This window comes from Rutidosis leptorrhynchoides, chromosome 2 (genome assembly GCF_046630445.1).
Source record: "Rutidosis leptorrhynchoides isolate AG116_Rl617_1_P2 chromosome 2, CSIRO_AGI_Rlap_v1, whole genome shotgun sequence".
In the NCBI taxonomy this organism is placed as follows: domain Eukaryota; kingdom Viridiplantae; phylum Streptophyta; class Magnoliopsida; order Asterales; family Asteraceae; genus Rutidosis; species Rutidosis leptorrhynchoides.
Window position 1 is genome coordinate 627,149,375 of NC_092334.1, and position 17,286 is coordinate 627,166,660.

At 30.5% G+C, this 17,286-nt stretch overlaps 1 protein-coding gene across 1 annotated transcript in view; it reads left to right on the forward strand.

The window, feature by feature from the left end:
• The first annotated feature begins 12,895 nt into the window (after positions 1-12,895).
• The window catches only part of LOC139890075 (secreted RxLR effector protein 161-like), a 93,954-nt gene continuing 89,563 nt past the window's right edge, over positions 12,896-17,286 (forward strand). The window contains exon 1 of the mRNA XM_071872977.1: positions 12,896-13,139. Within this exon, the coding sequence (XP_071729078.1) occupies positions 12,896-13,139 (244 nt within the window). The remainder of the gene's footprint in view (positions 13,140-17,286) is intronic.

The window sequence follows — 17,286 nt, forward strand, 5'->3', positions numbered from 1 at the left end:
CCTACCAAAATATGTAAGTTTAGAAAAATCATACATTATTACTTAACCAAAAGTTGACCAAAACAAGTCAACAACATCCACTATTAAATGTATCAAAATAGAATGCAAGTTAATGTTTAACAAAAGTTGTCATCATAAATATGCAGACTCTCTAAGCACAGCGGAAGCAATCTATCATGAACCTGAGAATAAAACATGCGAGTAACTGTCAACAAAAATGTTGAGTGAATTATAGGTTTAATTTTGCAAACAATATTTAATTTAAACAATAAAAATTTATGTTTGAAAACATAAAAACTCCTTTTTGGACCATAAAATTATATGCTAGAAAACATATAATAAAACATTATTCCATTTTTCGTGAGCCACCCGGTAATCACTTAACCATTTATTTACCCTTGCCAAACACAATAAATAATATACACCGAACAAGTGTATCTTCAACTAAATACGAAGTACTAAACATTCCGATTATAAATTGCTAGCGCGACTAGCTCGAAATGGGGTTGTCAAACCCGATAGATCTATCCGTAGGATTCGCGTTCACCAGTAGAAACCAGTGATTACAGTTACCAGACTAGAGAATATTTTTGTTCAACTCACAATGAATAATTTAAACCAACTTCCACATATATCGAAAATATAAAATAAATTGCATGTATTCTCATCCCAGAAGATTTAAAATAGAAAAATGGGACTATAACTCACCTTAATAGCAAACGAAGTAACTACACAAATACGCGAACAGCAAAAGAAGTAAAGTGATCAGGAATGATCACAACGCCGACCTATAAATAAAGCAGGTCGATATAAGTAACTAACTTAGATCAAGTCTTAGTATGATAGCTATTGTACATGTTGCAAGTAGACATCCTATAAATAAAGCAGGTCGATATTAGTAACTAACTTAGGTCAAGTCTTAGTATGATAGCTATTGTACATGTTGCAAGTAGACATAGAACAACACTCAACATGCATCGGGTTGATCGGAATAGCGTTCGGACACACACTTTCTATTTTTAGAAAGTTTCTATTTTTGGAAAGTTTCTATTTTAGGAAAGTTTCTATTTTAGGAAAGTTTCTATTTTTGGAAAGTTTCTAAATTTAGAAAGTTTCTATTTTTAGAAAGTTTTTAAGTTAGGAAAGTTTCCTTAATTAGAAAGTCAACAAAAGTCAACTGAAAGTCAAAGTCGACCGAAAGTCAACTCAAAAGTCAACCTTGGTCAAACATAGTCAACATTAGTTTTAAAAGTGTAAGTTGTAATAATAATATAAGTTATAATGTTAATTAAAGTTAAATATGTATAATTATGTTATAACATAAGTTTAATTAAATTAAAATGAATTATTAAAGTTAACATAAGTTTAAATGATATAATTAATATAACATAAGTATTTAATTAATTAATTAAATATTAATCATAATATAAGTATTATTAATTAATAATAAATTTTAAGTCATATCATAAGTATTATTAATTAATAATGAATTATTAATCATATCATAAGTTTCTAATTTTAATTATTAAATCATAAATATTTAATAATTAAATTATAATTAAATAATAACTAAGCCCTATAATAATTAAAAAATTAATTAACCCTTATTATAAGTCTTATTATAATAATCTCATAATATAAGTTTAATACGTACCATAAGTATTTTTTCATTTATAATAAAAGTATTATTAATCATAAGTTTAATTAAATGTTTAATTAAATCATAAGTAATTAATAAATGATATAATAAATATATATCATAAGTCTTAAATTAAATTAATTACTTTTTATATTATAAGTAATTTATTAATAATGAAAATCATTATTTTTATCATAAGTCATAATTAATAACCATAAGTTTTAATTAAAAGTTCATCGGGTCATAACTTGAGCCCCGGGAATCAGTTTTCGGCGAGTCTTATATATATCTTCGCCTAACCAACTCACCCGACACCTTAGTGTGCTCAAAAACACCCCAAGAACAGCAAAAAAGTCGTGACTTACAGCCACTAATCAGTTTGGATCTTCAATCCGCTCAAAAAAGTGTTTTAGTCATAACGGGTGATCCGTGGCTCGGATTTCGATGGCCCGAACATGAAAGTTCATCCCATCATCTTTCCTAACACACTAGTACACCCTAAAGACTTTAAAAATGATCACAAAGTCGGATCATACCTGTACCAATTCGTTTTCACAATTTAATCTTAACAAAACACCATTTTAATCCTATCTAGAGTTCCGGGAATCGAAATGACATGAATTCGGAGTCTAAAATTAATGTCTTGATGTGAGGAACTAATCTAGATACTTTAATTTCACTTTTATAATAGTTAAAATATCAGAAATGAATGAAAATGCTGCTGTCCCAATTCAATCAAACCGAAAACATATATATTTGAGCATTTCTACGCATACAATCATCAATACAATAACATGTAATCATCATACTATCAATATAACATCAAAATACAGAAAATATAAGAAAAATTAAAAATCTAGGGTTAGTGTTTATACCCTAATCAATAATTGATTAATGTAGACGCGTAGAGAATGATGCGGTGAATCCGATTACACTAAAATCCCTTTGAAATGATCAACCAATTGATGAAGATGATGATGATTTTTGTGATGGTTGGCGACGGCTCCAAGGAGGAAAAAGGGAGAGGAGAAAGTGAAATGGGAATATTAGGTTTGAGAGAAAAAAGGCTAGTAATGAAAAATGAAAATAAGAATAATGTAAAAAAAATCACAAACCACCCCACCTAAGGGGATTTTGGCTGAATGGAGGGTATGGGGTGGACCCCCTTCGTCCAAAATTGAATTTTGATAAATTGATTTTAGCCCGAACGTCCGATCGAAGCCCAAAACGCGAAAACACGCCTACGAGATTGAAAATTCGGAGAGATAACAAACACGCGACGAAAAATATATATAAACACTATATATAACCATATGACATTAAAATATCATATTTAAAATAATTAGGACTTAAAAATCCTAAAATCTTGACCGTTGGTTTGAAAACTGAAAAGATTCGCCGGATAGAAATCTGCGACACGTAGAAACGTATAACTTGAAATATGAATACAAATATTCATATAACACATAATAATTAATATATTATTACTAAAATAATAATATAGATCATAGAAATGACGTGACACGAATAATAATTAACGGTCGTTAAATAATTAACGGTAAAAGATAACGGAACAAGTAGGGTCGTTACACATATCTTAGCGTATCTGTTACTGTAAACTTGCCTGACATATTTCATAAATTCCTCCGTAATCTACGGGGTCTTTTGTACTATATATAGGTATTATATGTAAAAAGAATATCATCCGATATCCGAAAATCATTTCATATCGAAAAATTCTTTATTCAATCGTACGAAATGGAAATCGCCACTAGTTCAAGTCCCTCGGATTCCGACATGGAGTTCCACTCAAGCTTTGAAAGCAGTGTGACTGGAATGGGCCAACCAATCAGCCATCATCTATCCTGGATGAATTGGGGCTGGGTTCGTAGCCTACTTAGTCATTGGAGACAAGAAGAAGGCGATCTCTTTCATCCACCATATTGTCCTCTGGGCGAAGAACCCGAAGCATTCACCGGCGAACCAATCCGAAACACCATTTTCACTCTCATTTTCTGAATATCTTGCCACAATTATATTCTATCTAAAATTCTAAACCTTATTCATCCGCTCGTTCCAACCGACAATCATCCCGGAATAATAGAAGAAGTCAACGAATTTCGCGCTCGAGTAGTGATTTTGGAGAATATGATGCAAAATTTACCAGTTTCAGCAACATCAATACCAGTACCACCAACAACCCAAGTTCAACATCACACACCTCAACATCTTATTATGTACCTCGAGCATAATCATCAATCTGCGAATCGTTCTACATCATTTATCTTCGTTCGACATGGCAATTATGTAATCTCTAATGTTTTAGAGATTATATATTCTTGTTCTAACGGTAAATCAAATGAGTTTAATATCATATTAACTCATTAAATTCATGATTACATCTGAAGAAAATATATATGTATATATATTTTCATAAAGATTGTAATTAAAAATTCTTTCGTACAAACTGTTAATGGTGAAAATATTTTAACGGGTAGGTAATACCCGAGGAATATTTAGATTTCACATTAATTAGTACACTGTACATTCTTTCAAATCTAATTCAACATTCATTTACTATCCTATTTACAACCACCGATATACGTATCCGTTCACCGTAGAATAACCCTTTTCATTCAATTTCATATTTAAATTTTGATCTATCAGAATCCAACAAGTAGCATAATGAAGAAAACATTGGACAAAAATAAAATTTGTTAGAAACAAACAAATTAACCATGAGAAAATTTTGTTAAGAATCCACGCTAACAAAATCATAGCTAACTGTTCCTAGCTAACTGTTAATTCCTTATTACATTTTATTATCGCAATTTATTTATCGCAGTTTATTTATCGCAATTTATATTCTCGCAATTTTATTTATCGTCATTTAATTTCTGTTATTTATTTTACGCACTTTATTTATCGTCATTTAAATACTGTTATTTACGCATTTTAAATATCGGGACACGTATACAATGTTTTGACATATCATATCGACGCATCTATATATATTATTTGGAATAACCATAGACACTTTATATGCAGTAACGATTGAGTTAGCTATACAGGGTTGAGGTTGATTCTATAATAATATATATACTTTGAGTTGTGATCGAGTCTGAGACATGTATACAATGGGTAACGATACGTATTAATTAATTCGAATATTATATATTAAACTATATATGAATTATTGAATTACTAATTGTGGACTGCTAACTGTGGACTGCCAACATTGGACAATTAAAATGAAATAAAATATTGATTATAACATATGAAACTAAACATTTCTTCAAGTTTGCCACTTGAGTTCATCTTAAACCTCATTTGTAACTTGACAATTACAATTTGCGTTCAAACCTTTCATGATTCTTGAAAACACCTCAATCGAGAGGATGAACCAACCGCACTTCGTCTACGAAAGAAAAGATTGATGCATATAGTTATGCACCTGAAAACACTCAGCACCTGAGTAAACGTTTAACACATATCTGTGCTAGCTCCTTTGGAATTGCTATTATCGAAAATAACATTGCAATTCTTTTTCAAATTAGCCAATTTTGTCACAGCTCCAGCAAATCAGCTTCAATTTTTTATTCGAATAAACCTTATTATAAAGATTACCCCTTCATCATCGTTACCGGAGAACCGTCTATATTCCACCACATTAGCAGTAAACTTATCAGCAACGTCATTACTCATTGGCTTGAGTCTCTCCGAAGAACCATCATATTTGTTCGTTAAAACCTATTCATATACTCATCCGTATCTTATAACGAGAATTACTACATCAATTACCGATGATTAGCAATCAGTCTTTTGAAATCTCGCAGCATGTCTACATCAATAGTTATATGTATGCATATAACATTTATCTCTTAGAATTTTGATCTTCAATTCTGAAAAGCACCCAGTCTACGAATCAATATCTGAATTTTGAAAATGCTGAAAGAAGCAACAAAAACTGTAAACGACTGTAACAGTCGGAAGTTTGATGATAAAGAATAGCATGTTGGCAAAACTCAGAAAAATCTTGGTATTGAAAAACGGATATTGAAAAACGGATTTAGCAAACCATGAAGGAGGCTGTGGAGAAATCACAAGGACTAAACTCGTACATAAAGAATCCTGATGATTCCGCTTTTGATGAAATCTTCAACGAATACCTTACTCCTTAATTGTTCTAAATCATTGTGAATGAATTTCTTCATCACAATTTAATTCTAAAATTCTAAGATATCATCATATCTTTCAATATAAATATCCTCAATATCTCTGAAGATATTTTTCATAACTATTCTTATCTGAAAACATTTATCTTTTCGTAATATCAGTGTTACATCAGAAAGAAAACTGTTTTAGTTTCTAAATTCTGAAATATTCGAACTTAAAATATGAATGATATTGAAGTAGTATTGGGAACTGAAGCATGAGTTAGTATAATATAATGACACTTGATCAACGTGATTATATTACAGTAAGTCATGCTGAGTTTCTAATGGAATGTGATGATTCACAGATTATAACGTTATCATGTGCCATTCTACACAACTCTTACATTCTACTTAATCTCCAAACATATCGAGAATATATCTTCTTAATAGTTCTATCTTTTCTCTTGAATTCTGGTAATTCAACCAATCAAGATCGTGCTATTACAATCTCTCTCTTAGAACATCAGTCATGTTCATTCGAATTTCATACCTACAAACTCTGGGCCATTATTCGCTCGACTTGAAGTCGGGAAGAGAAAACAAAGGTATGGAACTCCAAAATATAAAAGAAACTAAGGAAGTAGATTTATAGTGAAATATCCGACAGGGCAATCAAAACAGATCATCGCATATAACCAAAGAGGATTCTAATTTCTTCATTCGCCGAAGAATCAAATCTTATATAGATTTCAAAGATTTTCTTTAAATTCCTTAAATTCCGGAACTCAACCCTGATTATTTCAAAAGTCAAGAAGGATTTTATTTTCCTCAGTTCACTATTTTGTGATAGCTTCACTCGTACTCTTCGAGTAATCGAATTGTCTTATTCATATTACTCAATGATGATAAAACTCTATTTATCAACTCATATTCGTCATGAAAACATTTTTATTGTTAGCCATGACGACCCCACTCAAATTTCGTGACGAAATTTCTTTAACGGGTAGGTACTGTGACGACCCAGAAATTTTCGACCAAATTTAAACTTAATATTTATATGATTTCGACACGATAAGCAAAGACTATAATGTTGAGTCTTGATAATTTTGGAACGATGTTCATATATTCAATTACCTTTCGACCACTACCGACGATTCACGAACAATTATTGTAAACTAATATGTATGTATGTATGTATGTATGTATGTATGTATGTATGTATGTATGTATGTATGTATGTATGTATGTATATATATATATATATATATATATATATATATAAAATTATAAGTGTATAGATTAAATTAAATTAAAATAATACAAATAAATCATTTAAATTGAATTGAAAATTTAAAGTAATGAATAAAATAATTGAATTATTAATAAAATGAATATATTATATAATTAGTAAATATAACATAAATAATAAGGTATAATATTATGTACAAGTTAAAATATAGTTGTTATAATTTTATTACTCTTTGTATTATTATAAAAATAAACATAATAATATTAATATCAGTATTAATAATTGTATGATATAAATATGAAATCAAATATGTATAAATTAATAGATTATTGTTAATATTATTATTATTATATTTACTTTTATTAGTTTTATAAGTATTTATATAGTTATTATTATTAGTATTCTATTTCTATAATTAATAATAAATATTATAAATATAATTTTTATTAAAATATGATTATTATTATTACTTATATATATAATTATTATTAATATTGATTATATATTTTAGAAATACAGATATAAACAAATATAGATATGTATAACAGATAAATAATTAATTACAGTTATATTAGATATATATATCACAGATACGTATAATTATATAGCAGATAAATAACTAAATCCGGTTATAAACATACAGATATATATATGATACTGTTATAGCACGTAATATTCAACCATCAATCAATTTAGTTTAAATTCTGTTCCTGATTGGTACTACACCTGTTAATTATCGAATTCCTTTTTAACTATAATACAAATTGTATCCCCATCTGCTTCTATTTTTATTTATTTATTTTACTTCTTTATTGAATTTCCTGTCAACTTCTTGTTAGACGTCCAAATCATTAGTACTAACTCAAATTATTCAAATTCCATCTGTATATACAGGCTATCCACTCTTGTAAACTGAAGACTTAAAATGAAAATTAAAGAAAACCGATAAACTCCTCTGTTCTTGTTCCATTTTTCAAAAAGTTCAAAAACGAATCAAATTGCAAAATCCTTTAATGTAGTTTTGTTAGGAATGTTGTAATCAAACTTTCTGCAAAATTACAGCCTTCAATTCCTAAAAACGATTTCGAATTTTCGAGTCAAACTTTATTTCTAAAAAGTCAACACTTTTGTTCTTCATGAAATTCAAGTTTGTTTTTGTGTTTCTATTTCAATTAAGGATTCCAGTACATTACATGGATGATTTAAAAACTTTTTCATTTAGACATCAAGGTCTCAAAACGTACAAATCATGAAATCATTATTTTTTTCCTCCAAACCGTCGATAGCAGCAGGCTGTATTTTTTTTTCGTTTAAGTCAAACAATCATAAGAACGTTTCTTTTTCAAATACAAGTCTTAGATCAAACAAATAATTTTAGTTACTAGGTAGATTTGAGTCGTGGTTCGTTTAAGTTAAAAAGAAAAAGGAAGAAGAAGATCTCACAGATAGGTATTAGATATATAGATTTAGGTGGAGTAGTATAACAGAAAAATGGCAGATGGTTCAACGGTTGAGGATGTTAACGGGGGAGTGAGAGGTCGCGGGTTCGAGTCCCGTCTGGAGTATTCTTTTTAGACAAAGCTTTAACGGTATACACAGCTACTTTTTTTCTATTATTATTATTATTAATTATTATGATTATTATTATTAATATTATTATTGTTATTACTATGATTATTATTGTTATTGCTATTATTATTATTATTATTATTATTATTATTATTATTATTATTATTATTATTATTATTATTATTATTATTATTATTATTATTATTATTATTATTGTTATTACCATTATCATTTATTATTATTATTATTACAATTATAGTAATTATAATTAATAATAACATTGTTATTACTAATATTATTATCATTATCAAGTATTATTAGTTAGGATTATTATTATTATTATTATTATTATTATTATTATTATTATTATTAGTATTAGTATTAGTATTATGGTATTGTTAGTTATTATCAAAATTGTTATTAACAACATGATTATTAAAATTATTATCATTAATATAGTATATATTATTATCACTACAAGTATTATTATTAAGTAGTATTATTCTTAATATTATTATTAGTATTATTATGAATATTACTAATATCATTACGATTATTAATTTTACCATTTTAGTATTATTATCAGTGTTATGATTATTATTAGTATTAACACCATAAGTAGTATTATTAATATTATCATTTTTAATAAGGTTATCATTATTATTATTAGTATGATCATTATTAATAAAGCTATTATTGTTAGTAACTCACTAATATCAAAAACTCTTATTTTTATTTTTACAAATAAATAATTTTATGTATAAAATGTATTTAGTACATATACTATAACTATTTTAATATTTTATATAACTATATATTAACATTACCTAGATAAATATTTACATGTAACCAATTATTGAATTTCAAACATAATAATAAATATATATATATATATATATATATATATATATATATATATATATATATATATATATATATTAATATAAATAAATGAATGAATAGATATCAATCACTTTAAGATATATTTATATACAAAGTAAATATATATAACATATAATTTAAGATATAATATAAGTATATGTTTTTAAAATAGAATTTAATATAAATCCTATATAACTACAAATGTAAATAAATAATATATATTAATAAATAAAATTATATAATTTCCATTATATATTTTAATATATATACAAATGATATAGGTTCATGAATCTGAGGCCAACCCTGCATTGTTCAGTTGTTCAATATCGTCATATGTATTTTTACTACAAAATACAGTATTGTGAGTTTCATTACTCCCTTTTTAAATGCTTTTGCAATATATATTTTTGGGACTGAGAATACATGCGCTTTTATAAATGTTTTACGAAATAGACACAAGTAATCGAAACTACATTATATGGTTGAATGATCGAAGCCGAATATGCCCCTTTTGCTTGGTAGCCTAAGAATTAGTAAACCGATCTACTAATTGACACGAATCCTAAAGATAGATCTATTGGGCCTAACAAACCCCATCCAAAGTACCGAATGCTTTAGTACTTCGAATTCGTTTTTATCATGTCCGATGGATGTCCCGAAATGATAGGGGATATTCTTATATGCATCTTGTTAATGTCGGTTACCAGGTGTTCAATCCATATGAATGATTTTTGTCTCTATGCATGGGACGTATATTTATGAGAAATGGTAATGGAAATCTTGTGGTCTATTAAAATGATGAAAATGATCGATTATGATAAACTAATGAACTCACCAACCTTTTAGTTAACACTTTAAAGCATGTTTATTCTCAGGTATGAAAGAAATCTTCCGCTATGCATTTGCTCATTTTAGAAATATTTCTTGGAGTCATTCATGACATATTTCAAAAGACATTGTATTCGAGTCGTCGAGTTCATCAAGATTATTACTAAGTCAATTATAGTTGGATATATTATGAAATGGTATGCATGCCATCAACTGTTGATGTAATGAAAGTTTGTCTTTTAAAAACGAATGCAATGTTTGTAAAATGTAGCATATAGAGGTCAGGTACCTCGCGATGTAACCAAATGTAATGTATTCGTCCAGATGGATTAGGACGGGTCATGAAAGATGGGTCATCTGAGCTTTAGGAAAATGAATCACTTAGTTCACAACAACTTAGTAGAAGGCGTTAATGTCAAAGGGTTTAATATTCCTGACGGGTGTGTGCCGTGTAAGAAAGGGAAGCAAGCAAAGAAATCGCATGCTGTGAAGAAACATCATTCCATTAATACTCCTCTAGAACTTCTTCATATGGATATTTTTGGTCTAATCAACAAGAAGAGTGTTACTGGACATTCTTATTGCTTAGTGGTTACGGATGAATATTCGCGTTTCACATGGGTTGTGATGCTGAAAAGTAAAGCTGATACTTTTGAACAAATCAAGGTGCTGATCACGAGACTGGAAACGTTGTATAAACTGAGGGTTAGAAGGATCTGAACGGACAACGGCACGGAATTCAAGAATCAGAAGATGGAAGAATTTTGTAATGAAAGAGGAATTCAACAACAATTCAGCTCACCATACACGCCGCAGATGAATGGGGTTGCTGAAAGAAAGAATAAAACTTTAATCGAGACTGCAAGAACCATGTTGGTAGATTCAGAACTTCCAGTTACCTTTTGGAGTGAAGCAGTTTCTAATGCATGCTATACAATGAATAGAGTTCTTGTTATGAAACGTCATGGCAAGACAAGTTATGGGCTGCTGTTTAAAAGAAAACCTAATATCAAACATCTTGAACCGTTTGGGTCTCTTTGTACCATTATGGTTCAGGATACTGGTGGAAAGTTTAATTCGAAAGCTGTTACGGGAAGATTATTGGGTTATGGAAATGCGTGTAAAAGGGTATACAACTTGGATTCTCGGTGTGTTGAAGAACGTACTAAAATCGATGTACAAAGACATGCATGCATTCCAGCTGGTAAAGGGTTTACGTGGCAGTTTGATTACGATGAGTTGTTTGAATCTTTCCATCTTCCAGTAGATAACCCTGAGGATGAAGAGCTTGCAGCACAAATGATGTATAACATGCATATCTTCGCTGAACGCATGTCTGATGTGCGTGTGCAGACTAACATACCTTTAGAAGCTGAGGATAGTGCACCAGTGACAAGAACAAATGATGATTAAGATTCTGATAATTCAATTCCTCAAAAAGAAGAGGCTACATTTCAATCTGCAGAGGAGGATGATGATATCGATGAAGTGTTTGATGATTTGGTGGATGAGGTGCTTATTCAACCAACTGATCAGGAACCCTTTCAGAACACGACTGGTGAATCTACAAAAAATGACGGACCACGATGGTCAAGTCGAATAGTATCTCTTCCTAAACATTTTGATAACTTTATAGTTAACCCTGCAGGTGTTTTAGGTGCTCAGCCAGGTGGATCTTCTACTTCAGATAATCGAGTAACACCCTCTGCTAATGTTGTTACCGCTTTTTATACTCAATTGAATCAGACCGGAAGAATCTTTAGAAATGCACACTGCTGCTTTGTGTCGCAAATCGAACCTGAAGATGTCAAAGATGCATTTCAGTATGATGAGTGGGTTTCAGCTATGTAGTAAGAACTTCAAAAATTTAATCATTTAGGTGTTTGGCGTTTGGTAATTCCTCCTTCAGGCTGTAAACCTTATGTTTTGAAGCGGGTTCTGAAAATCAAGAACGATGATCAAGGTATTGTGATCCGGAACAAAGCACGATTGGTTGTCAGAGGATATCAGCAGATTCCAGAAATAGACTACGATGAGGTGTATGCACCAGTTGCAAGACTGGAGGCAATTCGAATGTTCTTGGCTTTTGCTTCGTTCAAAGGATTTAAGGTCTATCAGATGGATGTGAAGAGTGCGTTCTTATACGGAAATATCCAGGAAACAGTGTATGTGACTCAGCCACTGGGCTTTGTTGATCCAAATCATCCGAAAAAGGTGTTTCTCCTGGAGAAAGCGCTATATGGTCTTCATCAAGCCCCGAGAACTTGGTATGCGACTCTATCAAACTACTAATATAGAAAATGGTTTTAGAAGGGGAGTCATCGATCAGACTCTATTTATCAAAGAAAGAGGTGACGATATCATGCTGGTAGAGGTTTATGTGGACGACATCATCTTTGGATCTACCGATCAGAAGATGGTTGATGAGTTTGAAGAGGTTATGCAGAAACGATTCAAGATGAGTTCACTGGGAGCCATTAACTTCTTTTTAGTATTTTAGGTTGATCAAACGAAAAAGGCATCTTTCTACATCAATCGAAGAATGTAGCTGACTTATTGAGCCGATTCAAGATGGAGAATGAACGAGTTGCCAAGAATCCTCTATCGGTGAATCACGGGATTACACCAAAAAATACAGGGGCAAAGGTCAATCTGACTCTTTACAGGGCTATTATTGGTTCCTTGATGTACCTTACAGAATCTCGACCGGATATCATGTTCGCTACATGCTTGTGTGCACGTTATCAAGCACAACCTAATGTGAATCATATGCTCACTGCAAAGAAGATCATGCGGTATCTCAAAGGGACTCCAAGTTTATAATGACCGGTCCTAATCCATCTGGATGAATACATTACATTTGGTTACATCGCGAGGTACTTGACCTCTATATGATACATTTTACAAACATTGCATTCGTTTTTAAAAGAAAAACTTTCTTCACATCGAAAGTTGACAGGCATGCTGATGTTATGCGAGGTGTATATAAAATAGCTTTATATTTTACAAGGAAATACTATTAAATACGATACAATTTTACACAAGATATTTATTTATTTATAGAATGGATATACTTAAACCTTGCTACAACACTTATAGGCAGTGTACCTAATCGTACAGTAGTGTAGTTTTTAGTAAGTCCGGTTCGTTCCACAGGAAAAATCTTTAAACAAAGCTTAACGCTATATTCGTTTACTTTTATAAAAATACAAATATATATATAAGTAATATTATTATTATAAAGGGGGGTTTTTACCGTTTAATGACCGGTTTGTCGATTTTAAAACTTTAGTCGCAGTTAAAACAAAATGTAAAATATTAAATAAATAAAAGACTTAATTTAAAGCATAAAGTAAATAACGATAATGAAATTGCGAATAATAAAAGTGCGATAAAATAAACTTGCGATAATTAAAAAGTACGATAATTAAAAGTGCATTTAAATACAATAACAATAAAAATGCGATAATTAGAAGTGCAATTAAATATAAAATAAAGGGAATTAAATATGAAATAAAAGAATTATGCTTATTTAAACTTCCGTAATCATGATGTTTGACGTGTTGATTTTAGTTTTATGCCCATGGGTTAATTGTCCTTTGTCCTGGATTATTTAATATGTCCGTCTGGTTTTTGTCCATAACAGTCCATCAGTCATAAATATAAAGTGCGAGTGTCCTCGTCAAATTATTCTTATACCCGAAGTCAAATATTCCAACTAATTGGGGACTTAAACTGTAACAAGATTTTAATACTTTGTTTAATAATTAGACCAGGTTATCGACTGCGTGTAACCCAAGGTTTTAATACTCTGTTATCAATTATGCCAAGTGTCCTTGTACATAATTTCACCCCTGTTTTAATAATTCTAGTGGCTATTAATCCATTCCCGTGTCCGGTTAAATGAACGATTATTCGTACATATAAATATCCCGCCCATCGTGTCCGATCGAGTGTAAATGGTTATTTATAGGGACGCCCAATTGTAAATCTTTATATTAAAATTAACAAACTATCATTTAGTTAAACAAATATAAAGCCTATTAATAGCCCATAGTCTAATTTTCACAAGTGTCGTTCTTTTGTCCAAACCCCAATTATGGTACAAAGCCCAATTACCCAATTTTAGTAATTAGCCCAACATCATGATTACTTCGTTTTAAATAAGCATAATAATAACTTAGCTACGAGACATTAATGTAAAAAGGTTGAACATAACTTACAATGATTAAAAATAGCGTAGCTTTACACGGACAGAATATCGACTTACACCCTTACAATATTCGCTAACATATCCTTATTATTAGGATTAAAATTAAAATTAAAATTAAAATTAAAATATAAATTATAAATATAAATATTACGTATAGATAGATGGATGGATATATATTGATATTTTTGCGATCAAACTGCGTTTGCTTTTATAGGCGGTTTCAGAATTTGGGGCTCCGCGACTCGCGGCAATTTTTGCCTTCAAACTCCGCGAGTCGCGGAGTTTGATTTTCCAGCTCACCAACTTTGGAGTCTTTCTTTGCCGACGAATTTTTAATATATTATAATATTTAAATAATTATAAGAATTATTTAAATATTATATTATATTTATGTGCATAGTTGACTTGTAATTTTTAGTCCGTTGCGTCGAGCGTTGAGAGTTGACTCTGGTCCCTATTCCGGATTTTCGAACGTCCTTGCGTACAATTTAATATCTTGTACTTTGCGTTTTGAATCTTGCACTCTTGTAATTTCGAGACGTTTCTTATCAATAATTGGAACCTCTTTGATTGTATTTTGTACTTTTGAGCTTTTTGGTCGTTTGCGTCTTCAATTCGTCGAATCTGTCTTTTGTCTTCACCTTTTAATATTTAAACGAATATTACTTGTAAATAGAACAATTGCAACTAAAAGCTTGTCTTTCTTGGGGAATAATGCTATGAAATATATGTTCGTTTTTAGCATTATCAAATATTCCCACACTTGAGCGTTGCTTGTCCTCAAGCAATATAGTCTTGAAATACCAGAATCACTTCTTTATTCTTCACACTTTGTACATCAGTGAATTCTATACGGCGGTATAAACAATGGTAGTAACGATATGGTTTACAGTCCCACATGACTATAAAATTTAGATCCATTAAGGAAATTGGATCTTTATGAAAACATTTGATCTTTTGAAAATTGAATCTAGCTTTTACCCTAGATAAGTTTTCCGGAATAACCCTTCACCGGTGTTTGCGAATTCTTTTTGTGGGTTTGGTGGGTTTCAGATTTGAAAATTTTAGCTGAAAACTTGCGGTTTTGTGTCACCCACTTGCTAACCTTGTATTAGGAAAGCAACACGTCCAGTTTACTTGTCCCGTATATTACCTTTCGGTAAACTACCGTCCGGTTGTAAAGGAAAGCGTTGAACAAGCAACTGTTAAGGCAATGTCCCCTGACATGCTTTTAATTATGGTCTATAACGTGTCGGATGCAATTACTATCCTTGGTAAGAGCAATAGTAAAGCTCACCCTTATGATTTTTCGGTCTGGCACAAGGTCCTGTCTTTGACCATGCTATGCAACCACCGTTCTTACGGTTGACACCCGATTTGGTTCAGGTGACCTAATGAATTCCAGGTGAATTCCTAGGATTTTACGTTCAATGGTAATGAACGCATTGAAAATGGTTTTTCAGAAAACAAATCGGTTTGTATTTTTGATCAAAATATTTTCTCGTTCAAGCTCGAGTTTAGATATCATTGAATTCCATGAGTTTTTAATTCTCAATCTTTAAGGTCAATCTCAAGGATTGAGTAATATCAGTCTTAAAAGCTGATTTTTAATCTTTAAAAGGAGATTATCCTTTCTGGGGATTTGATTCATTAGTCTTATCCAGCTAATTTGCACGGTGCCCCCCCCCATTTTACGAGATAAATCCTTCTCATGGTTAGGATAAATCTGACCACTTGGCGACCCTGTTTTATGCTGAGGTCCGTGGATTTCCTGCCGATTTTAGTGATAACTTTTCTAGATTTTTCGTCAACCTACAGCTGGTCTGGACGACAACTTCCTGACCTAAATCAAGAAGCGCGTTTCTTTTTCGGAAGACTTTACTTCCTTTTAATGATGGAATTGATTCATCGTGTAGATCCATCTTTCTTACAGTAAATCGGGTAAAACAATTAATTATCGTTCAAAACAAAAGTATTTTCAATTATTTGTTACAGAAATATGTGACATATGTTTAAAATATCTTGGTAAATTTTCCCACACTTGGCTTTTATTTTCCTTTTTATTGTCCTCTATTCCATTTTAAATGAATTCTAACATTTTGGTTTGTTTCTCAATTTATGTCCTTTCCAAGGTAATAATAATTTCGGTGTTAACACCTAGTTTTATCGTTCATAAATATGTATAAACATGATTTTGAGTTCATTTAATTGAAAATTTTGAAAATTTTTACTAGAATTGGGTAGTCAGTATATAAGACTAGGGCTGTTCTTTATTATCAGAGAGCACTAGATTCTAATACAACTACTGCTTTACTAGTATTTTTAATGGTAACCAAGTGTTTAAGATAAAAATTTTAAAAATCCGAAAGAATTTAACCCCTTCCCACACTTAAGATCTTGCAATGCCCTCATTTGCAAGAAATCAGTAACAATTTAAATTATTGAGGGTGATTTGTGTGAAAATGATTAAATTTTACCAAAGTTTCCAAACATATTTGTGTTTGCTTGCTGAATGATAAATGGTGCATATCATTTGTTCATTCTGTCTTGTTGTTATTTCACATATATTATGCATCTTGTCGTCAAAATTAGTTGCTTTTGCTGAACTTAATGTCAGTCTTTGAAAATGCGTTGTTTTACCCTGTTGTGTACATAAGATAAACTGCAAACATATATACATATTTTTGAAGTTTGGTATATTACCCCACATTCAAAAATTATTAAAATCTAATAATAAAAGTTAGAAAAT